At 39.1% G+C, this 27,882-nt stretch overlaps 1 protein-coding gene and 1 long non-coding RNA gene across 5 annotated transcripts in view; one reads left to right on the top strand and one right to left on the bottom strand.

Moving 5' to 3' along the window:
* The window catches only part of LIN52 (lin-52 DREAM MuvB core complex component), a 41,701-nt gene that overhangs the window by 7,713 nt on the left and 6,106 nt on the right, over positions 1-27,882 (top strand). Inside the window, exon 6 of one of the 4 annotated variants that reach the window (XM_048305887.1) lies at positions 10,332-22,428. The exons of 1 other annotated variant lie outside the window; for it this stretch is intronic. In XM_048305887.1, the coding sequence (XP_048161844.1) occupies positions 10,332-10,381 (50 nt within the window). In that variant the 3' untranslated portion in view covers positions 10,382-22,428. Of the gene's footprint in view, positions 1-7,504; positions 8,961-10,237; positions 10,263-10,331; positions 22,429-27,882 lie in introns of those variants that run through there. 2 more of the 4 variants (XM_048305891.1, XM_048305892.1) reach the window with 2 other exon arrangements.
* Positions 15,086-27,882, bottom strand: part of LOC125327028 — a 54,615-nt gene continuing 41,818 nt past the window's right edge. The window contains exon 6 of the long non-coding RNA XR_007204116.1: positions 15,086-15,374. This is a non-coding gene — a long non-coding RNA (uncharacterized LOC125327028). The remainder of the gene's footprint in view (positions 15,375-27,882) is intronic.

Below are 27,882 nucleotides of genomic sequence, written 5' to 3'. Positions count from 1 at the left end.
TTTTCATTTCTCATTTCAGATAAATGCTGTCTGTTGTGATCTCTTGCTTGCAAGTTCAGCTTTTTTTGGAAGTTTGGAGGGGCAGAGCAGTTCATCAGGATTTAACTGTAGCATATTTTGAACATACACCCTTAGTTCTGCCAGTGATCCTTGCACGCTACTCTTGTGATTGAGTTTTGGGTGGTGTTTATTTTTTTTACCTCATTTAGATGCTGATCATAGGTAGGATATGCTTAAATTGGGCTCCATCCTTGGTGGACTGAATTTATCTATTAAACTACAAGACAGGGCATGACAGTTGCTACACTTGAACTTTGTGTATACAAAGTTGCTGAATTAGAATTAAAATGAGGAAAGGAAGGAAGATAATGTATCATTTTACTGAAACTTCTTTTTCCTTTAGCGGAATGGATTGTCTTTCCTAGGAGTGTTTCCACGTAGCATGAACATGCAGCCTTTTTAGGCTCCATGCAAAACACCTGGCCTTTATACCCCAACAGGCTTCTATCAATGATGTAATTGATCAGATAAAAATATCCTCTGATCATAACCACTTTTTCTTTAGTCCTGGCAACACAAAGGCTTTTTAAGCTCAGAAGCCTTACTTTACATTTGTGAACATGGCCTCACTTCTGCATTACAGTTGCCTGGTGCTCTTTCTGGTGTGGATGTACAGTTGTTTCCAACAAAATGTTTCAGGTTTTTACATTTGTAGGAAACCAACATATGAACAGACGTGTAAGTAAAGGGTACTTTAATATGTCTCATGACATCTTCTGAAATCTCTTGTTGGTCCATTTTAGTAAAAGCTGTATGTCCACTCTCTGTAGTCTGGAGAGTTGCGTGGAAAAGTGAATTGGACTGTTATAGTTTCTTACTAGTCAAAATGAGGTTTTGGAACTGTGTAGAAGAGCAGACTCTTTCTTTAACATGAACTCTTTCCCTGTTCCCTTGGAGAAATAAGACTATCTAAAGTGTGGTGAAGCTGGAGAACTGCCTTTCGGAGAGACAAGAAGGAAATAAAGTGAAAGAGTAGCATGTGATTTGGATCTATATCCCACAGCAGTCTCAGTGCCAGTTATTAGAAAGATACAGCAGTGTTCTTACCATCTTGACTGTTGACAAAAGAGTGAGGAGGATGCTCACTTTTTCTTTGTTAAAAGCTGGCAGCTCCAGAAGTCTTGTGCTTCTAGCACTTGTGTGCCTGTATTAATCTGAAACACGATGGAAGAAGATATGTTTTGGATTGCCTACATTGTTCTGAATATGTTGGACTTGGAAGAGAGCAATGTCTGCCAGGTCTAGTGCTTGTTATGTTCTTAAACAAAATACACTGTTTGCTTGCAAGGTGAACTGTACTGCATAAGAGGAAGCAGTTTGAGGTGTGTGCACTTCAGTTATTTCTGCTCTGCTTAGAATTTTCTTTGTAGCAACTATTTTTTTTTCTTGGTTAGTTTTCTACATTCCCTGCCTTGCTGAGTGAATCTTCATCGTGTTTCAGTTTTGCTTGAAAGCATATTTCTCACTTATTTTGTTATTTAGTACTGTGTTTGGCAAGGACTTTATGTGAAATAGTATACTTCATGTGCTTCAAAGCTCAAAGGCAGAGTTTTATAGCTGGACAACAAAATTATGCTCTTTGGACACTGGGTTTCTGTAACACAGTTAGCTTGAGGAGTTACTTAGCAGAGTTAGTAGACTTCTCCCAGAGAATGTGTCACATTTTGGATGGTTCATTTTTGGGTTAGGAGATGATCACAGAGAATTCAGGAGCTCACAATCAGCTGAAATGGTTGGTTTAGTTTTTCACAGTAGGAAAAATATGGAGGCTGTTTTCAGTTTACATTCATAGTGGTTCTTGGTCCTTATTTGATTGTTTCAGAGAGGTGAAAAGAACACTTAAATTGTCTGTTAAGATGTTTATATTGCCCTGTCACCACAATATCCAAGATGCTATGATTTCCATGTGAAACCTTGACCTTTCTCCTGATTCTTTTTACACTCTCCTCCCACACTGTAGATCTACCACTTCATTTTAATGCACAATGCTGTGGTAAGAGATACTCTGCATCTGCAGGGGGATAAGGAAATCACCTTTCCTTATACTGTTCACTGGCTGGCTTATTTACAGGCAGGATTTTTCTGGGGCACCTCCTGTTGGAAGAGCAAGACATCAGAATGCCAGCTTGAAATTGCCATTCGTACATGATCTGTGAATTGGCTAATTCTGACATGTAGGTAGTTAAGAAATGATTACAGTCAGAGGAGTCATGACCTCAACTTTTCATCATCTCTATTGGCTTGTGCCCCAGTTTGGAAGTGAAGGAGGCATAGGAAGTTTTAATTGTACCTGTGTGATTTATCCTCAGTCAGCTCTTTAATTTCTTCTGGCTGTCTGAGGTTTCCGACACGCTGTAAATTTCTCCAACTTTTTCATTATCTGCAATTTCTTTATGACTCATGAATCGGAGTGGAGAGAGAGTGTGGATTTACAGCAGAGATAAACATGTCCATAAAGTCTGTATCTGTGTCAGTAATTGTACTGCTGTCAGTGACTGTCCTGTTTTACAGGTCTCTCTTGGGAGAGGAACACGCTTTGCTACCAGTGTCAGAGAAGTGTTCACTTTGATTTGCATTAACGTGCCAGGAGATTAGGTTGCAATGGTGAGGATGGAAATTGAGTTTGGACCATGGCTGCTATTGTTTTTTTAAATAAATGGGTGTGTAGTTGAGTTGCCCTCTGTCTGCAGAAAAGAAGAAAAAAAGGAGACAGGTTCAGGTTGTTCTTAAATATAAAATCAGGGAGAGACAGTATACTGATGATATCAGATGTGATTCTACCCATATGCATAAATTGTGCATTCTTACCATAAAACAAATGCTGTGTCTAGGTAACTGTCATATATGGAAAAAAATACTGCATGGATCCTTAGGGTGTTCTCTGTCTGCTGGTAAAGTAGAATGAATATTTCTTTAAGTTTCAAGAAATTTCTGCTTCTATGCCTTCTTGCCCCTCCCTTACTCCTAGGAAAAGATGCTATTGCGGACATTGATGGTGAGTACTAATGCATCATCATAGTCTCCACGCACTGATGATTCTGATTGCTGCAGAAGGAGGTGTATACTCTTGAAGTTTGAGAAAAGGAAAAAAAGTCCCTAAAACTCTCCTCAGTGTGTTAGAAGTTCAAACTTCTACAATTTCTCTGTGCTTCTATTTTCTGTTTGATGCCTGTTGTAGATACGCGTCTATGTGGAATCTTCTTTTGTTAGGTTCTACAGTTTGGGTTGGATTTTTTGGCTGTGACTTAATAATTTTTTTCACAGTAAGGCAATTATTTTACCCCAGAATTATTTTCAAATATCCAAACTGACTGTAAAACCCCAAATTTCCATTATGTCAGGTATGCATTGAGACTCTCAAATGCAGTTGATTGTATTTTTCTAATTCTGATGGACACCTCTTACCAAAGGGAGATAGATTATCATCAACAATATAAACTCTGTGTGTAGATAGCTTTAAAAGGTGGTTAGGTGTAGAAGTGTTAGAAATGCTAAAATGACACCTGCCATTGCGTGGTTAATTCCGGAGCCTGAAGCTGGAAGTAAAATGGGGAGTTTTTCCAGTGGTAGACAGTGTCCCATCTAGCTCTGATAACTGAGTTGCCAAAGCTAGATATATAAGGATCACATGCTAAGTGGTCAAAAGCTGGCAGATAACTGCTGTTGAAGTGAGTGATGCTCAATGGAAAAGCAAACTTCTAAATAAAAGCTGTGTTGATGAGATGCTTTTTACCTGATCTTTACTGAAATGTCTTTTTTCCTTTTCTCTCATCCTCCTCCTCACCTCTTCTACATGCCCATACCTAGTTTGCAAATCTGATTTTGTTAAAACAAAGGTTACCTCTGAAAGGTACTTCAGCTAGGATGTATTACTTGCTTTATTGAAACAAGACAAAAACAACACCCCACACCAAAAAGAAACCCAGGACAACAAATACCAATAGACAACAAGAACAACAAAATAAAAACACCAAAACAATGCCCCCCTCCCCTCCCCCGCCAACATTTCTTATATGCTGGTATTCATTTCCAAGAATGTCTCTTCTGAAAGTCCCCTTAGTCTCCTATAGTTTGTTCAATAGTAGGAAGAAATTCTGCAATGCTTTGATCCTTTCTAGAAAAGACTTTCTGAATTTATGTTGATAGAGTGAAGGTTGATCTAGATACTTCCTGTTGTTAAGAAAAGGGAGCTTTTTCAGTGTTAGTGGGGAAAAACAGAAAGACATCTGATTAATCTGAAAACTAACTGACCAAACAGCTCTGAAGACTGTGAAATCATTCATCTGATCCATCACCGTTAACTTCTGCAGGATTTTTGGTATGCTACTCAAAGCACCAGTTTGTGCTTTGTGAAGACATCTGGAATATTAGCAGTGGTCAGTCAAGCAGTGGAACACATTGTGCAGTCACTGGTTCTGCATTCTCTGTTCTTGAAGGTTTTCCAGACCTGATTCAATAAAGCCTTAAACAGCATGATCTGACCTCATGATTGACCCTACTTTGACCAGGAGACCTCCTGAGCCCTTGTAACCCTGATCATCCAGTGACTCCATGTTTCTGTGATCTAAGATCCTTTCTAGAACTAGAAATGCATTCAAAGTCTGCATTTCCCACAGCGCCAAACAGTTCAGCTTATGAGCTTTAGGCAGGTGCAACTCTCTGATCTGCCTCTATGGGAGCAGCTGATTAGGAGCAAGAAACCTAAGAATTCCTGTATCACAGTGATAGCTTTTTGACTTTGGGGGGATGATGAATGGACTTTCAGATACTTCCATTGATAGAGGTGATTACAAGTCTGTGCAGTGTGGGCTGCAGAGTCCATTTTTGAGCATAGGGAGATACAGTCCATTCAGTACAATTCTTTAGGCAGAGGAGGAGAATGGTCCTCAGCATACACAGAGGTTCTTGCGGGTCTTGGCTGAAATGAACAGTGAAACCGTGTTCATCTGTCTAGACAAGTAAGAGGGTCAATGGGGCTTGACTGAAGAGCTTTTAGCCACAAAAGTAAAGGAATGGGCTGTCACATTAAAGCATTTCTACCTGCTGTATGCTTGGCACAGAAAGAAACATGACTACAAACAAAATGTTCTTACATTATACTGTCAGAGGCCTATTTTTTGCTACTCTCATTCTGACAGGATAACTTGTAGACTACTGTCAGTGGAGGAATTGAGGATGGGGAAAAGTTTGATCAAGCATAAGGTTATGTGCATTTTTTCATTATCTTTTAAAAACACAGAAGTGCTAAACAAATCTCAGGAGTCATTCTAGCAGGGACTCTCGAACTTTACAACTGGTCTGTATTTATTGTTTAAAAATCTTTTGCAGTCTGTGCCTTTATTCAATTAAAACTTTCCATTTCTTCTGTGTTACTAGAACATTTACTCTGTATTTATAGATATTGGAAAGATTATCTCTGTACCATCTCTGTCTGAAATGTTTTCCTGTAAGTTTTGGCTACTGGCAGGAGTGAAGAGAGAATTTTCTTCTACGGTGGGGGTTGCTGGACCTATTTGCAGAGCAGCTGCTGATCCTAGTGAAAAATCTCACTAGAGTGTGACTTTGAAGACTTGGTTCAGTTTCTGGCACTACCCCTCTTCTGCTTGGTTGGTTTATTTGCCTTCTTACATGGCCCTTCCTATTGCCCCATGGAGTTCATGTTAGCTTTGTTTTGCAAGGCACTGGAAAAATCATGTATTTTGAAAAAAAGCATATGAAGCATTTATTTAAGTATCCTTTACTGTGTGGTGCTGTTTGTTGTTTCCCCCTGCTTGCTGCTATTATATGCCACAGGAAGGTATCATTAGAATACTGTGTCAGTCATCAGAAGTAAAATGAGAATATAATGATAAAACAGATCCTAGCATCAAGTGGTCTTCAGACTGGGGCTCAAGCAGGGTAACTAAGAAAAGTGAGGCTATTCTCAGCCATTTGCAGACATTATATATATGAAAGGATTTCTATTTGCAAGCAGCATAAAGGTTAGAAATTATTAGTCTGTATCCATTCTAACGCCAGAGATTATTTACCTGGTTCGTTTGCTATGTTGCTTTTCAGTTTTCTCCATTTTGGATCCAGTGATAATGCATACAAAGCTATGTGAAAATTTGCCAAGCATTTTGTCACTTTATTGAATGCTTTCAGTTGTTCTGAGCATGAAGTCTTCTGTAAGATCAATAATGAACTTGCCACCGTACCTCTTGCATCTGCAGTAAATGCAACTTTGAACATCCTGTCTGTATAATGTTGCTAGACCGAGTCTGATAGTATCCATCTCTTATTGCCTCATTAACTTGTGAGCATTAGAACAAGATAAAAATGCCCTAAAGCCTCTTATCTGATGATTGTTGTAACCTTCTGAGTGCCATTAGTTTAAGTTTGCAATCAAATGCTTCCCCTGAGTATAAGGAGCACTGATTAAACCTGAAGTGTCCCCAGAGGCTTTTACAGCTGTCATGGGGGCGGTGGCTGCCCTGTCCAAAAGGAAAAGGGGGGCTGGAGGTCCCGGTGGGGGGGGCCACTCTGCAGACATCCACGTGGCTGCCCCAGCTGTTCTGCTTTGCCTAATGAATCGTTTTACAAGGAGAGGCTGGATATTGTCATCACAAGCTGCCTTCCCCAGGGACTGAAGCCAGCCTGATAATGACTAATGTTGGTGATAGTAATTGAAGTGTGATGGCTCTCCAGGGACTTTCACACACGCAGAGCTGTCAGGCACTTGTGGCTGGTACAGTCCCATGAATACCTCAGAAATGCTTTTTAATTGCTTGACTTTCATTAACTAGTTCCTGTACGTATCCTGCAGAAATATACATTTTAAGGAGATAGAGAAAAGGAGCCAAGGACTCTGCTATGATCCTTGGTGTACACATGTAGTTACTGTCCTGGCATGTTTCCAGTGAGGATGGCTGGGTGTTCTTGTTCCCCTTAGTCTTGGTGTGGACCTGCTCGGTGTCTGCACAGGCACGTACAACAGATTACACCTGAATGTACCTTTTCTGTTATGTCTAAGCCTTGTCTTCTTGATGCACAAAGATTGTACTTGATTCTAAAAGGAGACAATAACTCTATTTAAGAATATCAAAGGATTGCTGCTGTTAATAATGTAGAAGCAATGACAGCTATTTGCATTTTGTTAGGCATTGAAAACTGAATATAAGATAGAATAAAAATCTTGTAAAAACATACCATATCCATGTGTCCCAATATGACTGGAGTTTATGGGCATGAGATTTTGGGAGTTTAGGGCAGAGGAGTAACCAATTTATGTAAAACAGAGTGATTTTTGTTCTGAATATATTCTCACTTAGAAGTGCATCGTTGAATATAGCAGTGGGCCTGAGATAAAAATAGCCCCAATGGGGTACTGTACTCTGGACTTCCAGGATCCTAACATGAATTTGTCGGGGTGCTGAGATATTTTAAATTGTCTCTGTCTCTACAGGAAGGTTTTGCTGTGGCTTTTTGAGTTCTAGCTGGAGATCAAAAAAGGATGCTTGGTGCTGTTGCCAGCAGAGTAGACATACTACCTCTTCTCATCATATTCATTGCAAGTTTGTTCTTCACCTCCCCCCTCCAGCGAAGTGTTGGCTCTTAGAAATTTATTTTGGTAATAAAACATTACTTTATACTTGCCCATGAAAGCATGTTTGAAGGCTGTGTGTGGATTCTTTAAAGTGTCCAAGAGATTGTTGTTCCCTAAGCACGCTGCAAACCCGTATCATAATGAAGTCTGATGAATTAACATGCAGAAAGTTCAGCTCATAACTTTAAGTGGTTAACTTAGACTCTTAAAATGTGGACCCAAACCTGTGGTTCGTGTGCTGTAATTTAGTTGCCAGTCCCGAAATTATATGTTTCGATGGGTTTTGGTTCTGAGAAAATGGGTGAGTTTATTCTTGCTATTTTTGGTCGCAATGAGGAGATAATAATAAAGTTGTGCTTACTGCTTTTCACAGTTATAAGTCTTGACAGTAAAACTGAAGGATATAGTTTAGTTATTTTCTTGTAATTTATCTTATGACTTGTACTGTAATTGAGGAGGTGGGAATAGGAAACTCCATGCTGTGTAAGTAGAGATTTTCAGTTTGTAATTTAATTTTACTGATTGGTTGCTACAGCACAAGCACAAGAGTGGAGGTAATTGAAAGACCTCTAATAACTGATTAAGTAGATTCCATTTATGTGTTGTTTTGAGCACTGTTTTAGTGAAAGCTTGTAAACTTTATTATAATAAGTTCAGTAGAATATATTTTCTGTGTAGAAATTATTTTACATTGATAGGGCATTTTCATATGGAGAGCTTTTTGTGCTCTGAGGCATATATCCACATATTGTTTAAACTTCAAAAAGTGACAATTATTTTGGTGTTACTATGCACTGTTACATAAAATTTTGCTTTTTAGGTATTTGGTGATGTTTTACAAACATATGTATTATAAATAAGTATCTCTAAGTCTTTGCACAACTCCCCCCAAATGTATTATTACATTTTAAAGCTTTCCAAGTTTACTGGCAATTCAATAAATATTAGCTCCCATGTTCTTCAAATTAAAATGTGACTTCTGTTTTCTCACTGTGGAGTTTGATCTGTTCTACTGAACCAGGTGAAATCTTGTTTGGTCAGTAGCTGGGGGGGAATATGAAGAGTCCGGGTGTTGCATTAAGCAGCACTGGTGCCCTTCTCCTGGAGGGCTGCTGAACTGTTATCCCTTGGTAGCTCTAGAGGGCTCTCTGCTGTTGGAAATGTCACATTTCTAATGACTTATGTGACAAAGGTCTTAATAACCTGTTGGTCGTTAAGGAACTCATAACACTTTTTTTCAAATGCTAGCCTCATTGTCATCAGCAAAATATAGCATATGCAGTTAGAATCTAATTTTCTCCAGTGTCAATTAAAGGGTCTCATTTTTATTCTGAACTGTGTTATACTCTGCCTGTAAATGCCTGTCACTTAAGTTACAGCACTTAAGTAGTGTAGGAAGTAATTTTTGTGTGTGCAGTTTGTGACATTCCTTGTTAAATCGGTAAAAGTATGATGTTGCTGGCACTGACTGTGCAAGAAAGAGAGAAGATCATCATCCCAGGCTTTATTGTAATCATGCAGTTTGTTACTGTAGTAGCCTTAAAAGTAAATGGGCATTGTTTCAGGAGAATTGGAAATAAATGTGTAAGATGCAGGACAAGATGGGACAGGATGAAAGTATGAAGAGTAATTTTCAGCAGAGTAATAGGTAGATGTTTGTCATCAAGTTCTATTAAGTGGCATTAGAAAGGAAGGAGCACCTATATAATACTTCTGCTTTTTATTTTAAAACCCTTTGGGTGTTATACAGGGATATGAATTCCAGTTCTGCTTGGTAGGTGCGCAGTGGTGTGCTGGGTTTGACTGGGTATCTATATCAGACTTGGTTGCATTAAAATGGACTTTAAACAGGTTAGTTTGAAAATCAGTCAAGCAGTTAAAGATTGTAATATTGTGTAATAGTAAATTCTATTATCTTACAGTTTTGTAGGGTTTTTTTCCATATATGTGCCAGTGCTACGTTGCTTTCACTCAGTTGTGTTTCAAAAGCAATGAAAACTAGAAATAACCAGAAGTAACATCTGTGAAAACTACAAGACTAGAAGTAGCATCTGTTTAGACTAGAAATAACTGCAACATGATTGCAGCTTCCATTTTCCAGCACTTTTGGACATCATGGGTTAGATGTCTATTATGGACAGTGCTGCAGTGTTCTGTATGATAAGGACCTTACATATTGAGGGAGTGAAAATAACATGGAGTTTGATGCTCATTGAGCTTCCCAGTGAAAACATGCATCATGAGTGTGCTATTTTACGTGCTCTGTGGTGAGTTCTATCTTGTGTATTCTGGAAAGCTCTCGTTTGAAATTACCTTTGTGAATTTACTGCTGAAGGGGGAGAAGGTGAAGTATGGATAGACTCAGGAAAGGAAGAGGTTGTTTTATTTTCATTGGTAGCATTTGCAGTTCCCCAAGCAATGAGGGCTGCAGAAACTGGCTGTTGAGAGCCACAACTTGATTAGACGTTTGGGTCTGTTGTAAAATCCTGTAGTGTCTGTCTCTTGTGTCATCGTGAAAATCCTCCTTATGCAGTGGAGGAAAGGTATTGAGAAATCTTTCTTGTAAATTCTGGGTCTTTTTCCTTCTTCTAGGAACTACATTTCATAGTAGGAAAAATACGCTGAATCACCCTTATCTGCGGAAAACACAAACTAATTACAGTTAAGCTATTGATTACTTTTTCAGGCAGCAAAAAAATGCTTCTTCCAGGATTCGTTTCCCCATGCTATCCTTGACTTCAAACACCGGCAACATACAAGTTCTGGTTCTGGATGAATTCAAATGCTCAGTCCTCCTAGCATTTTGGATGTATTTATTGCATGTACTACATCTTTTCATGTCTAACCACGGTAATTTGAGAGGAAATAATATATTTTGTATTTAGGGTTATGGGTTGTATTATTTCAGTTGAAGTGGGGATTTTATATCAGTTTTAATGCACTACTGCATTTTTTGTGTAATGGAACCTTAAACAAATTAATGTAACTATGGAGCTTGTACTTGTAAAATCACAGGATACAGGTGTAGCCAGTTTTAAACTACATAAGATTTTGGAATGTTTTTTGAAATATATTTCCAAGTAATTGTGATTGAACTGAAATAATTTTTGTGAGATACAGTATTGTGGAGTGGCATCTGCATGCTCTTTATTTATGCTTGTTACTTTTGAATACTTTTGTAGTTAATAATCAGATCAGAATACTGAAGTCACTAAACAAAATGTCTCATAACAGTATCTCAGAATTAGTGTTAACAGAAATGCTCCCAGTATGTTTGAACATACCTCCGTCTATATTTCATATAACACTGTATATTGTTAAATCCTGTCAGTTTTGAGATCTAAAGATATTAGAAAAAAATTAGGCAAAAATATCCTTTTGGCTACTGCATCTGTGTGAGGGACATCCTCCTCATTCGGAGCATTTGAAAATACAATCGCTATATTTACTGTGTTTACCTATATTTACTTCCCTGTAGAGCTGTTCAGGAAAGTCACCAAAGGCAGAGGGGGACACATTGAAATGTACTTGGTACAAATTTGTATTGAGAAGAAAAAGGAAATAAACATTTTCTATAGTCTTCCATTCCTAGTTGTTTTCTGATTAAGTAACTAAGGTGGGTAAAATTCAGGTACACATGAGTTTTGGAGATCACTACACAGCTGACAGGGATAAAAAGAGTTTTTCACCAGTGGTAACCTTGAACCTTTAGAGGCCTGTGTTTATAAACTTTATGTTACATGAAGCTGTATTCTAACTGCCTTAAGGTGTATCCAGTGCACCTGTAAGTCTTTTCACTTCAGGGTCTGCTTTTTACTTAGTACTCCGCATCTCTTTTTAAAACAATAGAGAAGTGATCTTTTTTATTGTTTTTAGCCATTTTCACTTTTTGGTAATCAGCAGCATCACTGACCTTCTGTATCTGAGTTTGAATGTACAGTAGTGGCATTCCATTTTAAAATCAGTTTAGTTGAAATTATTATAGCAGAAATAATGTAAAGGTTGTAACTGTCTGCAGTTTTCAAAAAGCTGAACTTTATGTGTAGATGTGTATATTAATGTTACCTGGCAGTTGTTTTCAGCACTGTTCTGAATGTTTTATTCAAACTTTTAAAAATGCTTCTTTTTTTCTTTATTATTTTGACCTAGTTTTGTTGCATTGATGGCTGTTTAGTGAACTTTTTCCAGCCATTCCACACACTGATAGTAATAGGACAGTAATTCTCTAGTGGATGGCAATGCCCACTCTCTGAAGAGCTAGCTTGTGAATCCATGTCTGAGGTTCTGGTCTAAATCTCTTGGTCATGCTGGGGTCACCACAGTGTGTTTACCAGGCTAAAGTTGCAAAGTCCTCAGTGTCCAGGTTGCCTGGTGCTTCCCTGTTAGAATTCAGTGTGCCAGACCCATGGCACCCCTGTCTTTCATGAATGGAATTCAAAAAGACACTTAGATTTCCATAAATAAATTAGGAATTCAGTGGCTTCTTCTGGCTAATCAGGGCAGGCTGATAAACCTTGCTAGCTGTTTAATAAATGAATTGTGACTGATTACCTATTAATATGGACGCCTCAGGAATTCACCCTGGGGGAAGCAGAGCAGTGAAATAGAGAGGGGCATGGCCCCCTGGGAAATCAGGGCTTCATGTTTGCAGCTTAAATATCTCTGTGAAGTATCAATAAGGAGGTAATTGAATTTTGAACACAAACATGAGCGCCGGATGGATGAAGGAGAGGGGGGCCCTGATCATCTCTTCATGCCCCTTCATACTCCCCTCCCCTTCCCCTTAGAGACCACTCTAGTGAAGATAGATGCTAAATCCATTAAATAAAGATTAGACTGTGTCGTGGTAGAAAATGGCAGCTTAGCTAGATCCCTGGGCAAATTGGGACCTTTAGCAGTACAGAAAATTAAAATATACATTTTTAACAAGTGTGCTTTCGACACAGTAATAATGACTCTGTGGCTTGTGGGGTTTGCTCACCTTTCAGATCTGCTTTTGTTTGGTTATATCACTTGCTCTTGTTTTGAAACCAGCCTGCTTGGTCTCTCTGAAGCAGAGAAGACTTAGGGGAAGAAAGGTTATTTTCCCACCTTGCTTTCTGTCTTTGGCACTTTTTATTGGCTCTTATGCTTGTTATAATATAGAAGATCAGTACTCTTGTATTTGAATATGCAAATAATTAACTTTGGCTCCAACACGCTCAGTCACATGTTCTGAAAAGTAGTTGTCAATAGTCTAGAGGAAGCATGTAGATGTAAATGTGATCAAACTTTTTATAAATGGTTTTTATTTTCTAAGAACATGGCTTTGTTTTTTATTTTCTCCAGATCAATTTTTCTGAATGCTACTCTTATGGAAAAGATTAGTATAGGGGTGTACATTGTAAAAGATCAATATTTTTTTTGTTACACAGTGAATTGTAGAAGCACAGCCGAAGTGGCATTCAAGGGGTGACAGTCTTTCTTTATAATACTGTGCTAGACATAGAACACAACCGGGCTTTCTTCACAGTCCCACATGCTCTACTGTCTGTTGCAGCAAGTCAACAGATCCTCCTGGGTTTTGCAGGCAGAATCTCATCTGTCTGTACAAGTACAGGACCAATTGCCATACTGGAGAGACTACTCCTGTTTTTCCAAGATGATCATTCTACAGAACAAAATCCAAAATTTTTTCTGTTTAATGATTTGGAGCAAAAAATGAGCCTAAGCCAATGTTTTCCTAGAGATAACTGCTGTTCCTTCCATTTAGAATTCTTTTTCTTTACTCTAGATAGTTTTGAGAATGGAAAGAAAAAAAAAAGGTTTTATGCTTTGCTGAAATACAGTGGACTGAGACAATAGTAACATGGGGGCTTCTGTCTGTTCTTCCACAACATCTCCCTGATAATACCACTTCCCTTTTTTCAGACTCCTCTCAAATATTAGCAGTTGTGCCCAGAAAACCCTTGATGCTGCATCCTCAGCTTTAACTGCTGAGAAGTGAACCCAGCATCTTCATTTTTTTGTTAAGAAGAAAAGTAAATGTTATTAAGTATAAGAAAGTATTAACATACACAGGTCATTCTGGAGGCAGCAGTGAACGTACTGGGAATGTTTTGGCTTCCATTAACTTAGAGCTGCATCAGACATGGTTTTCTATTTGTTTTCCAAACTATCATCTGCTTCCACATCCTAGCAGTTTACTCTCTTGTTTTTTGTGACAGGATTTTGCATTGGGAACATCTGTTTCTTTCATCCAGCCATGCTTCTAGGAAGAAAAAACTTTCTAAGCTGCCTTAGCCTCAAAGATTCTCGTTTGTGGTGTTGACACCAAATTGAAAATGAGCAGGTACCACCTCCTAGCTAAATTGCAGTAATTGATTGTGTATGTGTTGGAGCCTGTCTCAACTGAAGAAGCCAGGTCTCAAGCCTCCCTTGGTAAGGGGAGATTACACCATTGGGATTACCTTTGGCCAAGCATGTTGATCATGGGCCTTCTTCATTCTTGTGCCTTCCTGGCCTTTGTTCTCTTCGCAAGGGGACAGTTCCTTTCCTGAACCCCACCCCTCTCTCTCCAGTTCTCAGTCTGCTCTTTGTAACACGTCTAGTTTCTTTTAACCTTAGCTGGCCTCTTTCAAAAAAGTCACCTATACCTTGACAGCCTGTGTCCTTTTTTTCTTATGCTACAGGCATTCCTTAGGCTTATTGTATTACCTGTCCCTCTGCCTGTTTTGGAGATTTTTCTGCTCTCTTCTTCGTGCTTGTACACTTAGACTGATTTTCTAGCTCAGGAGTCTTCCTTTGTAGATCCCAAATTTAAAAGGAGACTCTTGCTAATTTGTGCTGTAACATCTTCTGAAGGCAGGCATGTGCCAGGAACTTCACAAGCTTATGGCTTTCCATATTAAGGCACTTAGTGATGCAACATTTTAATTAAATTAACCAGAATTCCTAAATTGTAGATAGACAGATTTTCCAGATCATCTCAATATGAGCTTTTAGAGTGATCAACACTCTGCTGGTGTTTAATCCATCAGACTGCCATATGGAGTGTTGAAGAGTAGAATATCTGTTTATTAACAATTGTTTTTTCACGTCAGCATGTACGATTTTTGTATTTGAGGACCTAGGAGTGCAATCTGTTCCTGCATCTCTTACATGAGTTATATCAGCCTCATGCCAGACCTCATTTCATGCCAATCCCTCTTTTTTTACTGAATTTAGGTGAGCAGTAGGCTGTCTAAATGGCGTAATAGAGCAAGGGGGTCATTCTATCACAGTCTTCAGAAGTTCTTTGATTACACTCTCACAAGGGGAATGTGCTCAGATGTCCTTTATGAGGAATTGCAGATATCCGTAGTGTCAGTGATTTCTGTGAACAGTTGAAACATGTTTAATGAAGCTTTGCAATTTGATTGACCATAATGTAAGTCATAATTCACAAAAGTCAGAAAATTGTTCAAGATCAAGCCAACATTTTATTCACCCTGAATTAATAAATACCTATTCTTAAATCCTAGGATATCTGGTGTTAGACTTCTCTAGGAATAGAATTTACCTGTCTCTTTAGAGTAGTTGTCTGTTCCATTTTATTGTGAAATACAAGTCTGTTTCTACTCGTTTAGCTGAGTGAATGCTTTCCATTGTTGGTCTTTCCAATGGGAAAAATACTCTTCAGGGAAGAGGAGAAAACCTTCTTGTGTTGTGACTTTTTCATTGCTCTCTTCAGAAAGAAGTATTAGCCCTCCTAGAATGAGAGATGAGATTGGTGCAGTACAGGAATATGTTTTGCAGCACAGGCATCAGGCTCTTCTCATCAAATCTATTTTAAGATATTTTTCACTGTCAGAACCCCCTGAATTCTCAGCTGGAGTAAAATGCAGTCATTTTTGCAAACTCAAACATGTTCATAAAGCTTATTTGCTTTCTTAGATGCATTAACAGAGTGGGGAATAAGATGTGCTTATTAAGACAACTTCAAATTTGATACTTGTTTAGGTAAGGTACAAAGAGGAGGGAGCTGTTGGTATGAGTTGATGGTGATAGATGGAAAACAGTGGGAGTTTGCCTTTATTAGAGCTGTCTGTCTTACCCAGCAGATGGCATTGAAAATGTACCTGCTGCCCTCTCTTCTTGCTAAGCACTGCCTTAAATGAAATCCAAAATCCTTCAAGCTGGACTCTTCCCTTTGGTGCATAGCTGCAGATCACTTCCTGATGAGGAATTTGGAGTGCCCCCTGCCTGCTGGATAAAACAAAAGACCTGCTGCTGGATTCCCAGAGGGCACAAGTTCTTCAAGCCAGTGGCAACATCTGTCCCAGCTAAGGGCACATCTTAGGCTGGTGACTGTAGGAGTTTATAGGCCCTTTACATGTGTGCCAATGAGAGGAGGAGAAATGGTGAATGTTGATGATTTTTAGAGTGGGTATCACATAGTTTCCAATTAAATGATGAGGAAAGTGGGATGTAGATCTGTTGTAATGATTCAAATTGTAAGTGGTTATGGCAGTGAAACTGAGAAGTGAAAAATGTTTACTATGAATGAAGAGAACATCAGTTCTGTAACACTTTGTTTCCTGTCTATTCAGTACTCTTTTATCTTTATTCTCTTTTCAGTAAATAATTCTGATAATATAATTTTGTGCAAACACTACAGTGCTCATGCAAGGTAGTGGTTTAATACTCCTAAGAAGCCAGATAATTTGAAAAAAATTATAAAATTTATGTACATGAAACACAGCTATCTTGTAGAGCTAGTGTGAATGCATGTGTCAGACTATGTAGCATGGCTTTGTTTGTCTCATATCATTTGTATTTTGTTCTATATTGTGACTGTAAGTTAGTAACATACCTATTTCAGAGTATTTAGAGCACAGTGGGAGCTAATGAACGTTGCTACCTTTCTAGAACCTATGGGATTAAAAATGCTTCCTTGCAGCCCCTTCATTTCCCTTATATCTGAGGGACCTGAGTACTTGTTGAAACTGGAGTTTTTTACTCCTCCTCCAGTGCCAAACAGATTGTCTGTGATCTCTCTTTCGATGACTGCTGCTCTATTGCTCATTTAACCTTGTGACCAAGTATAATGTTTGACTCTCCAGTAAGTCCAGGCATCCAAGCCATAATCTAAATCTTCTTCCATTTTTTGATATAACACCTCTGGAATAAAACCTTTCCTATCTATCCACACAGCGCTTATCCAAGTTCTTATAATATTATCCCTTTCTCAGAATCTTTTACTCTGATCTTACCAAATCCTGTTCCACTCACAAAGATGAGCTCCTTATTTTGATTGTGATCAAGATCTCCATACATTTCTACATACACTTCAGTATGGTATCAGACCATTTCTCCATTTCTCTTTATGTTTTTTCTTTGTTGCTCTGATGTTCTGTATGTTGTGGGTTTTTACATGACTTTTGTGTTTCTGAATGAAAACCTTGCTGTTTGGCAGAATTTTCTTGAGAAATCTGTCTGAACTTGCTGGAGAATTTAGTCAAAGTAATTGGGTTTTGTGCACAGTTGATGAATGTGGCAGCACCTCAAACCTCCTGAGCTCCTGGGATCATCCAAAACAGCCAGGTCCAGAATAGCCAGGTCCCCAGTATGGTGAAGCTGAGCAGATTGTTCTTCTCCTCTAGATCTTCAGGCTTGAGTGTATCTCCAAGTCACAGCAAATTATTATCCTATCTCCCACCTCTTCTGCTTGAATTTAATAATTGTTTATGCTTTACAACCTATGTTTCTGCGTAAGGTCTAATAATCTTCTCCCAGGAAGGAAATAAGTCTCATTCTCTATTTTGTAACTTTGGATACCCTGTCAGGCAGTATTTTGGTAGGAATAATTTTGAGATAGTGTGAAATACACTATTCACTACTAGAGAGCTTCTTATAAATCAAGAGTTTTCTTAATGAGAATGTGAGGGGGGGGGGGGGGAGAAGAGGATCTCTTTGATTTTGAAAGGTTGTGCAGTTGTTATTTTACATCTCTGCAATTGAAAAGATAAATTGAAAATTCCAATTGACTCCCAACCCTGAAAAGAATGAGCAGGGAGAAAATCAGAAAACAAGTAATGGAAGCCGGTCAGATTAAAATTAGCAAAAGAAATGCTTTTTGCAAAATGAGTAATTTGATGTGGAACTTTCTGCCAGACTGGGATTATTTTTTTTTAAACCAAGTACTTAGCAACAATTGAAAGGGAATCAGGCAATTAAATGGATGATAACATTTTTAGTTAGAGCAGAATAAAATCTAAAATGAAGTAGGAAATATCAGCCGTTTCAGGATATAAAACAAGTACTTAGGAAAAGGAGGAATCTTTCAGTAATAATTATTCCATATGTCTTCATAATGTGGCTTCCTAATTTATCTTTTCCTGTGATGCTTCTGATCTTGGGTGCAGTCAGACAGGATACCTGACTGGGTAGATTACTGATCCGCCCTGCTCTATCAATTCCTGTGCTCATTTACAGTTTTTATGACCACAGAGCAGACAGATTCTAGTTTAATAGGAAATAACATTCCTACAATTTTTTTAGCAACTAGTCATAGATCCTACTTATAGATAGGATTTTGTATACAAGATTTTAGTCAGTGATACAGAAATGTAAATTCTGAGCATGCTCTGAGTTACACCTCTAGAGAGAACACCATTATTAAACCTTTTTGAGGGTGTCCCTGGTGGCAGCTCCGTAGAGCAGGTGGCCTGCATGGCACAAGCATACAGGGAGTCAGGAGCCTGTGTCTTATCAGACCATATAATCTAAAAATCACTCAGCCTGTTTAGGTCTCCTGGGGAGATGATGACGATGACACAGGACTCTTATGCTAAAAACTAATTGTTGACCTGCAGAGGACGTCATTCAACACAAATCCCAACAGAAAAGGGCTGGGTGATGGATGTTTCTGGGTAGCAGGCCAAGCTCTCATTTGGTTTGCAACAGATATTTCTCTGGGTTGCCTCAAGATTTTCATGTCTAATACCTGGCTTACCTGAAAATAGAGAGCAAATTAATTAAAAAAAAAGAAAAGCTTACAATTTATGTTTACTAACGTATGTATATAAGCCTGAAAGGAGCAAACAGTTCCTCCCCTGTCTCAGAGCATAAAATGCCCTCACTCTTCACTATGGTGCTTGGGTTTCCTGGAACATTAAGCTAAGCAGTGGGTAGGTGGAAGGTTAAAGGCAAGGAAACAGTGTTGAAAAGGAATACAGTAAGTAGAATATGGGAAAGGGATGTGGGAATGCATATCCATCTGTTGATTGAAACATGGCCAGTAGATCCAGGGAAGTGACGCATCTGCATCTGCAACGCCACATCCAGTGGTGTCCTCCATGCCCCAGCATGAAGAAGACATTGGTAAACTGGAGTGACTTCAGTGGAGAGCCACCAAGATGATCAGGGGCTGGAACACTTGCCCTGTGAACAGAGGCCAATGGAATGGGGCTCATTTAGCATGGAGAAGAGGTGACCACAGGGACCTGATAGCTGCCTGCTAGAACATGCAGGGAGGTTGAGAAGATGGAGTCAGTCTGTGCATGGTGCCGCATGGTGGGAGGACAAGAGACAATAATCGTAAATTGAAGCAAGAATGTTTCTGACTGGAATCAAAAGAAAACTTTTCCAGCATGGAACAGTCAAGTATTGGAAGGGTTGTCGAGAGAGGTTGTGCAGTCTGCATCTATGGATGTTTTTATGACTTGACTGGAGAAAGCCCTGAGCAGCCTGTCTGTTCTGAACAGAACATTAACTGGAGACCTGCCAAGGTTCTATCAAGTCAGAATGAATCTCTGATTCTGTGCAATTTTCCTCATATGATATTGTACTGTACACCTTATTCTGTCTGTTCTCTTCTGGTAGATTAAATTTTCTTCACTAACCACTTTTTCCTTGTATTCTCCTTTTACTACTTCTGCTCTTCTGTACCTTTCTAACTCTAAATAGTTCTGATAGTTCCATTGCCACTGGACTATGGAGTCTTCAGACTTCTCCTGACTTCCAGAATTTCTTCAGTACCCCTCAACCCTCAGAGCAGCATTCCTACTCACCAAATCCATGGAGAGTCTGCATGGCCATCGCTGCCTTCTGTTTTCCTTTCTGAGCTGTCTTGTAGATGGTTTGCCATCTGCTTTGCTGCAGTGCCTGTGTTCTTTCTTCTAGTAATGGATGAAGAATTCTTCTGTTCTCATTAAAAGATAGTGGTGTCGCTGCATTCAGCTTTCATAAGAGAAGCACCTAATGGTAGACATGGCCTCTGACCAGTGGTATGCATGGACTGTAAATAAACATGAAGAGATTTTTGGAAGCAAAAGAGTACCAAAGCTTACTGGGCTACTCTCAGTAAACCTTCTGGAGCAAAAAAAAAAAAAAAGGGGGGGGGTTTGTTTGTTTTGGCTTTATTGCTGGGTTTCAGAAAACTGGAGTTTCTTCTGGCCTCTACTCTCAGGACATATCTTCAGACTCCGATACCCTCCATATTTCTTGTATTCTTAATATCTTCTTTAAAACTCATCAATATTAGAAGTGTGAAGGTCTTTATGAAAAATGTTCTCACATTTCCCTGTGGGTCTGGGAGGGTGTATTTTTGGGTGTATCTTTTACATCTGTTTTTACAGCTGAGCCTTGCCCAGTTGCCTTTAATCTCGTTAGCAGCTAAATTGTATTAATTGTAGCAGAACCTGCATTGTTTATACTTTAATACCTATTCCAAACGGCCTTGAGTGGCATTGCAATTTTGTTATCAAGTAGGTCAGATTAACACTAGTCATAGATTCTCTGAGTAACTACAGTTTTTTCCTATTCATTCGAACTTGACTCTACCAGCATTTGGATGCTGTAAAAACTGTAACATTACTAAATCAGTGCATTTTCTCAGATGTCTTGTGAACAACTTGGAGTTGGTAAAGATGGTTTTGAATTTCCCAAATTTTCTTCTGGTCTCTCAGATACTCCTCAGCTCAGGGTATTGCTGCCAGAAGAGTTTTGTAGTGGGCAGCACACCTGAAACGTACGAAGTTATAATTTAAAATGCTGGAATAAAGCAAGCAGTGAATATACTAGGAAGGATGAGGATAGGGATAAGGGTAATTGTTACATAAAGTACCTTTGATACACATGGAGGAAAGAATAAAATTATGGAGGCAGTTGTGAAGGTTTTCTTCTGCAGCCCACAAACTGCATATTGCTGCTCTTCCATAATTCTGTCTTAACAAAGCCTGAGACTTTGACCTTGGAACACTGAGATTTCAGTCATTTGCATATATTTGGCCATACAGACCTTGTCTGATTTTTGGAAATTTTGGAAGTCTTCTATGTAATTTAATGTATTGTATCATACTAATTGCAAAAGGAATCTTGGTTTAATTCATGTGTAAATCAAATAATATTTTTCAGTCAAAACCCATGAATCTTCTTTTCATAGAGGCCTACAATACTGATAATTCATTGTTGTGTCAAGGGCTGCAGTCATCTAAATGGAAAGATGTTTCAATAAGAAATCTTGGGATTAGAAAACATTTTAAAGATTTAGTCTGCTTTTTAAAGTAAAGACATACTTCTGGACAAATAAATACAGACTACCATATTATGAGCTTCTTCCATCTAGATATCTCTTTCCATTAAGTTTGTTGACAGAAGTTAAATTTAAAAATTCAGTTCTTCTTCACAGTTCAGGCCATTAGCTAACCTATTGACAAAGGCTAGTTTCTGCCTTTTGGAGGTCAAGGAAGCTGTACTGCTCTTCATCCAGCGCTGCAAGCCTCCCCGTAAACAAGCCTTGATGTCTTCGGATTGGATTTGTGTGCCCTGGCTTGCATAACCATACAGCTTGTATCCCAGTGTTATTAGCCAAAAGGAATATAGGGACTTACATAATCATTACACGATTATTTTTCAGTAACTGTACTGTAAATATGTAATTCTCTCTGCTCCTAATAACTCTTAATCCCTTTGTTTCTATTGGCTCCTGGGCTCAGATTTGGCCGTGGCCTCCATGCCCTGGCCACTGATAAAACTTGAAAAAATTGTTACTTTCAGGGTTCACCTGCTTTGCTCCCAGCAGTAAATATGCGCTCCCCAGCGCAGGCAGGGGCACTGCATCTGGGTGCAGTGTGTTGTGGTAGTGTGGGCAGCACTTCTGCCCCTGTGCCTTCTGAGAAGGGTCCATTCACCTCCAGAATGCTTTCATACCTGGCTGTATGTGTATGTTCAGCGCTGACCTCTTTGCTGAGCTTCTTTGTGTGTTTTATGCCCGGGAGTTATTGAAGAAACAGTTTTGATCTCATTTCTCCATGGTGTTTGGTAAAGAAGATTCTTCCTTGAGATACTGTGGTGAGAAAATCTAAATTATCAAGAACTCTTGATCCACTGCAGGTGTTGGAAGCCAGAAAGATTATTTTTCTTTTGGTACAAGCAAGTAGAAAAAGGCCCTTTAGAGTGCTTCTTGTAAAAACATCACCCTATTGTGCTGTTTGGCTGCAACATCTGTGGGATTTGGTGGTCAGAGCTCTCCCGAGTTGTAGCTCTTCCAGTGATAACTTATGCTAGTAAAGTACCTTTCAGGTATATTTGAAAATATCCTCAACTTTGATGCAAAATTGCTTTTCTTACTGCTTTTAATATTAGAAGTATAACTCAATTTTTTTTATTTCAGCCTTATGAGATACTTGAACATAATTTTTCTGTGTTTAATTAGCTTCCTGAGTCAGTGCCTGGTTTTAGGTCTTGACATTTTTGGCGTGTGAAATTTTCTTGTGTATTTGACCTTGGCTTTATTCCAGAATAAATATTTTAAGCTGCTAGTTGTGTGTAGTTTTTTTTGTCTTTGGTCTGAGATTAGGGGGCAGACATAAGGAGCACTGAGAGAAGTGAACTGTATAAACCACAATTAGAATTGCAGTGCACAGGTGTCTGTAGATCTTACACAATTGCCAAGCTTATTTGTTTCTCAAATGATAGGGGCTTTGGGAGCGTATTTTGGAGAATAAAGGGAGCAGAAGGCCTTCCGTTTGTATGTTAGGGTTGTGGGTTTGGTTGTTTGGGGTTTTTTGGTTTTCTTTTTTTTTGAAATCCTGCTTTAAATTCTTCCAGACTTGATACATTTGATATCTTTACAGAACCAGCATATTGAATGGTTGAAAGTGATCTACTGTGGCTGGAGATGCAGTTTGTAACTGCCTTCAGAGAGGAATCAGCATTGAAGAATAAAAATTTCTTGCGTAATAGCTTTTCTTTGAGCATCAAATTAGGTCTTGTGGTTCAAAAATCTGAATGCCAGCATTGAAAATAAGAAGACTTGTAATAATATTAAAAGAGAATGACTTTAGCATCAAGGTTATGGGTGAGTTCTGCTGCAGGGCCTTGAGGATCTTTTTGGGAAAAGAGGCATCTTAAATCTCTATGCTAGTCATGCAAAATATTATTGCAATGAAAAAATAGTGAAGCGAATAAACAGCAGCTCACAGTACAGGATGCTTGATGCATCAGGAGTTTTTTTAGTTCTGTATTTCTGTATGCTCCACTCACTGTGTTGGAGCTGTATTCTTGGGATGTGAGGTTCCATTAAAAAATAAATAATAATCGCAGCCCCCGCTCCCCCCACGTACACTCATTTTCTGTAATATGGTAATGATATCACCGTAGCAGTAATTACGGGTCATCTTCATTTCTTTCATCTCTGCTGGTTCTGATGGCTTCATTCCTTTGACGGAGAAGATTTGGCTCTGGGTGCTGTGATTATTTTGTTAAGCATTATTCGAATAGACAGGAGTGAGAGAAATTAATCAATCCAAATGCAATTAGCATCATGTTTAACCCAGTGATGGACGTCTCAAGGTGAAACAGCCAGGGGAGTTTCAGACATTATTATTCAATCCAGTGGCTCTTATCTAAATTATAATCAAGAGGTTTTTATTGGCTTTGCAGAGAGAAGATGTAACTCTTTCCCTGCTTTGGGGGTCAAAGGGATCAGATCTTTGGCCCTACAGGATATTGGCTGCAGGCAGCTACTAGAATTGGGAGGTACTGTAAGAGTTTACTGTAATATGGGGGTCACTCAGGGCAAAATACCTGCACATCCTAATATCTGTGGCCTGGGATATAAGTTTAGCAGCTCCCTAGTCATTGGCAGGGTCGTCTTTGCACCTTGCTTTGAGCCTTTTCATTGACTGACTTTGCCCATCTGTACGTGAATGAATACTGTTGGGAGTTTTGGCATTCGAAGCTCTGTGAACATCACAGTTTGCAACGGAATGCAAACAGAATGGTAACCTCCTTGCAAGGTAGGGAAATCTGGTTAGGAGAACAAGGTAAACTATTCTGCAGAGAAGGAATCTAATTTTTCTTAGAGCAGATATAATTTTATTATTTATTGATAGCAACAATAACATTTTTGAGGATTTATTAATCTGAAGCAGATCTGCTATCACTGCTGGATAATCCTGAATGATCTCTGAGATCTCTTACAGGCATAAGATAAACCATGACTACTATGTGTGGAGAAACCAAGGTGGAAAGAGGTCACGTAAGGATTTAATAATTCAGGAAAGCGTTAGGTATTTGATTACAATTCTTAAGGCTCTAGCCTTAAGACACTCACTAAACTGTTTCAGTGGTTTAAAACTTTATCAGTCTCAGCTATTTACCACTTCTCTATCAGAGAGGACTGTTCTTATAGTACACTGGGAGGAGCAGTCCTTGTGCCTCACCTGCTCCAACTCACAGCCTGGCTTTGTGCAAGCTTTCACCTTCTCTGGCATTTCAAAACAAGCCATGCCAGACGGTAAAGTACAGCTGACATAAAGTGCACATTCTGCTGTCTCATTCACCAAGGGAAGGATGGTGATGTTTTGTACCAAGGGGGTGTTATTATTTAAAAATGCTGCAGCAAGACTTGACAGAGCTCATCTTTCAGAGCCTGAATTCTAGCACAGTTGCTGACTCCTTTAGCATACATCTTGTGCTGGTTTTGGCTGGGGTAGAGTTAATTTTCTTCACAGTGGCTGGTATGGGGCTGTGTTTTGGATTTGTGCTGAACACAGGTTGATAACAGGGATGTTTTTGTTATTGCTGAGCAGGGCTTACACAGAGCCAAGGCCTTTTTCTGCTTTCCGTACTGCCACACTGGCATGAGGTATATGCTGGGAGGAGACACAGCTGGGACAGGTGACTCAAACTGACCAAAGGGATATTCCAGACCCTGTGACATCATGCTCAGTGTAGAAAGTCGGAGGAAAAAGGAGGAGGGGAGGATGTTCAGAGTGATGGTGTTTGTCTTCCCAACTCACCATTATGTGTGATGGGACCCTGCTCTCCTGGAGATGGCCGAACACCTGCCTGCCCATGGGGAGCAGTGAATCAATTCCTTGTTTTGCTTTGCTTTCTCTGTTAAACTGTCTTTATGTCAACCCACAAGTTTCCCAGCTTTTACCGTTCTGATTCTCTCCCCAGTTCTGCTGGTGAGGGAGTGAGTGAATGGCTGCATGGGGCTTGGTTGCTGGCTGGGATGAAAGCACAACAGTCTGTACTGAGGCTGTAACCCCATCTGTAAGGTGGGAATTAAACCACTGTATGTTTGAAGAATGTTGTAAAGCTTGATAAACTCTGCAAGTGCTTTGATATTGATTAGTGAGAGATGCCATGGTAATGCAAGCTTATTCCACCTGGAGGTTTATGCTGATTCTGTCATCTTACCTGAGGAATGTGTTTCATGAGTGTTAGGTGATTGCAGTAGTCTTCAGTGTCAGTGTAACTGTTCCTGAGGCACAGCTTGGAGTCTCTGCATGTGCCAGTTGTGCCTCCAGTGAAGGTGACTGACCTTGTTTTCACTAGCCACTGCTCTCCTGAGATGGTTGTTCAGCTCTCGCTGAAATTGGGCATGGGGTAGCATTCACTGGTAAGTATTCGTCAAAGGCCAACAGTCATCAAGTAGCAGCTCATTTGACACTTACATTAGGAAGTACACAGCAGATAGCAGAGTAATTGGAGCTCTTTCTGTGAAGAAAGAGGAGTGAGCTGGTGCCAGGTATTGATAGGATTTTGGGGGTCTGGTTTGAGATAGATCTGCATGGCCCAGTTTCTCTTTCTCTGACAGAAGTTCAGATTATGTTGTCTGGGTAATAATATTCTCCTGGTCTTGTCTGTCATATGCCTCTTTTTTCTTTGAGGGCTGTTCAGTAATATTGTCAATCTTAAATAGTTTTGCTGATTTTAAATTATGTTTTTGCCTTCAACCCTCATCCCCTGACTTATTTTTTTATTTTTTGTCTGCATGCAATATAAGTTGAGCCCAACTAAAAGATGTGACTTTGCAATTGGCTTTCATAAATTCAGTCACTCCCACAGTTGCTCACAGGCAAATTCCTCTAGGCCTTTTTTATGCCCTGCCAACTAAGAAAAAGAATCATTGTGTCTTCTTATCTTAACATTGTATCTTAGCACATAAGAAATCATTTCTGATGCAACAGACTTGTGATAAAAGGTTAAAAACCAGAGAAGTGTTCTGCTGTCTTTCTGTAATTCATATTCTTTGCCCTAAAATGGCAATTTCCATTGACAGTGCTTCAGAAATAAACCTTTCCAGTTTTGTTTTCTGTGTAGTCCAAGGACACAGCTGTAGTTTGAGAGTGCATGATTAGTACTTTAAAAGAATCCTTCCATGCTGAAAAACAAGTTCTTTAGTTACCATAAATATAACTGAATGGGAGGAATAACTGATAAGCTAACAAAGTATAACAGTGCCTAAGATAACCTTTTTGTAGGCAAGAATGTGGCATTCAAAATGTGACACTGCAAGACATTTCAGAGCTAAAAACATTAATTGTATTTCTGGGTTTTATTAGTAGCAAGAGCTTTAGATTTCAGCAAAGCTATATTTTCAGGTCAGAGAAGGATCACAGTCAAATTTTTCCCATAAGTTGTACATCTGGGAGAGAAGCTAAGAAGTGCTTCTCAAGCAAGTGACTTTGTATTAAAGTATCTATAATTTGAAGATACTTGCAAGCTTTGTTTTGAGATTTTTAGATAAGCCTAGAAGTAGTAAGCAGTGAAGATATAATGTTCATGATGAATGTGTGATAAATACAGTTTGTCACATATATCTTATCCCCAAGTGTGTCGTGGATATATTTAAGTGTATGTTGTGTTTAAAAAGTGTGCACGTATGTGTGTTGCTTAGGGATTCTCCTGGATGAAAGTTGCTTATGTAAGTATAAATCACTGTTTTCCTTGCTGATTTTAAAGCAGTAAATCCTTCCATTATTTCCTGGCTATCCAGACCTTATGACACAGTGTGTCCTGTGCTGCCGTATGTGTGAGAAGGCTTTTTATGGGGAGCAATCAGGCTGGACCCCAATCTCCAGTGCAGTGGTTTTTTCTAATTAAATTGTCACTGGAAGGAATATCCGGAACAGCAGTTTTCATTTTCAATCGAGGAAAAAACATTATGAGTCTTTGTCATTTGATTAAAAGTTACTTAACCTTTAAATTGCTACAGATGTAAAGATAGCTCTGAGTTTCCAATGTAATCGCCTCCAAGTTAAAATCAGGAAAATCTTTGTGTAATGAAACCCATATGTCATAGTGAAAGGATGCAAAGCACTGGCAGAGTGGGCTGCTCTAGCAGGAGATTCTGCACCCAATCTTGTTAACCAGGACTGCTTTTGGTAATCCCTCATCTCCTCACTTGTAGGAAATCAATCTGTACTACTGAATCTTTTCAACCAGCAACTACAAAATTTACTGCAGAGAGGCAGCTTGGGGACAATTGTAGTAAAAACGGAGCCTGAGGCAACAAGGCTAAATGTGGGATTGAGGGATTGAAGTTCTAAAGAGGAGATTATATTAAACCTTATTCTGCTCCCCTATTGAGTAGAAATGTCTCCTCCTCTTTTCAGCCCCAGCCTTTCCTACCCAGTACCTGTTCTTGAGATCTGCTTGTCAGATCTTGCCAGGCAGCAAACTTAATTCCTACAGTACAGCATTCTCTGTTAATTATAATAGCCTGATACCATTTTTCAATACATTTATCTGAAAGGGTTTATTCAAGCACTACTTCCAGTGCAAGCAGTGCTGATATCATCTTAAAGTGTTTTTTTCTGTGGAGTTCAGTGTCTTCCTCCTCCCTAGTAGGTGAGGTTAATTTGTACCCAAGCTATTGCGATGGTATCCATTGTTGATTTTTCTATTGTAATAGATGCACAGCATAGGCAAGGTTGTAAATTGTGACTTGTCATGCAGATTCATGTTTCTGTTTCGTG

Source organism: Corvus hawaiiensis, chromosome 6 (assembly GCF_020740725.1).
Source record: "Corvus hawaiiensis isolate bCorHaw1 chromosome 6, bCorHaw1.pri.cur, whole genome shotgun sequence".
NCBI lineage: Eukaryota > Metazoa > Chordata > Aves > Passeriformes > Corvidae > Corvus > Corvus hawaiiensis.
The sequence above is the reverse complement of the archived record's forward strand: the minus strand, read 5'-3'. Positions and strand labels throughout refer to the sequence as shown.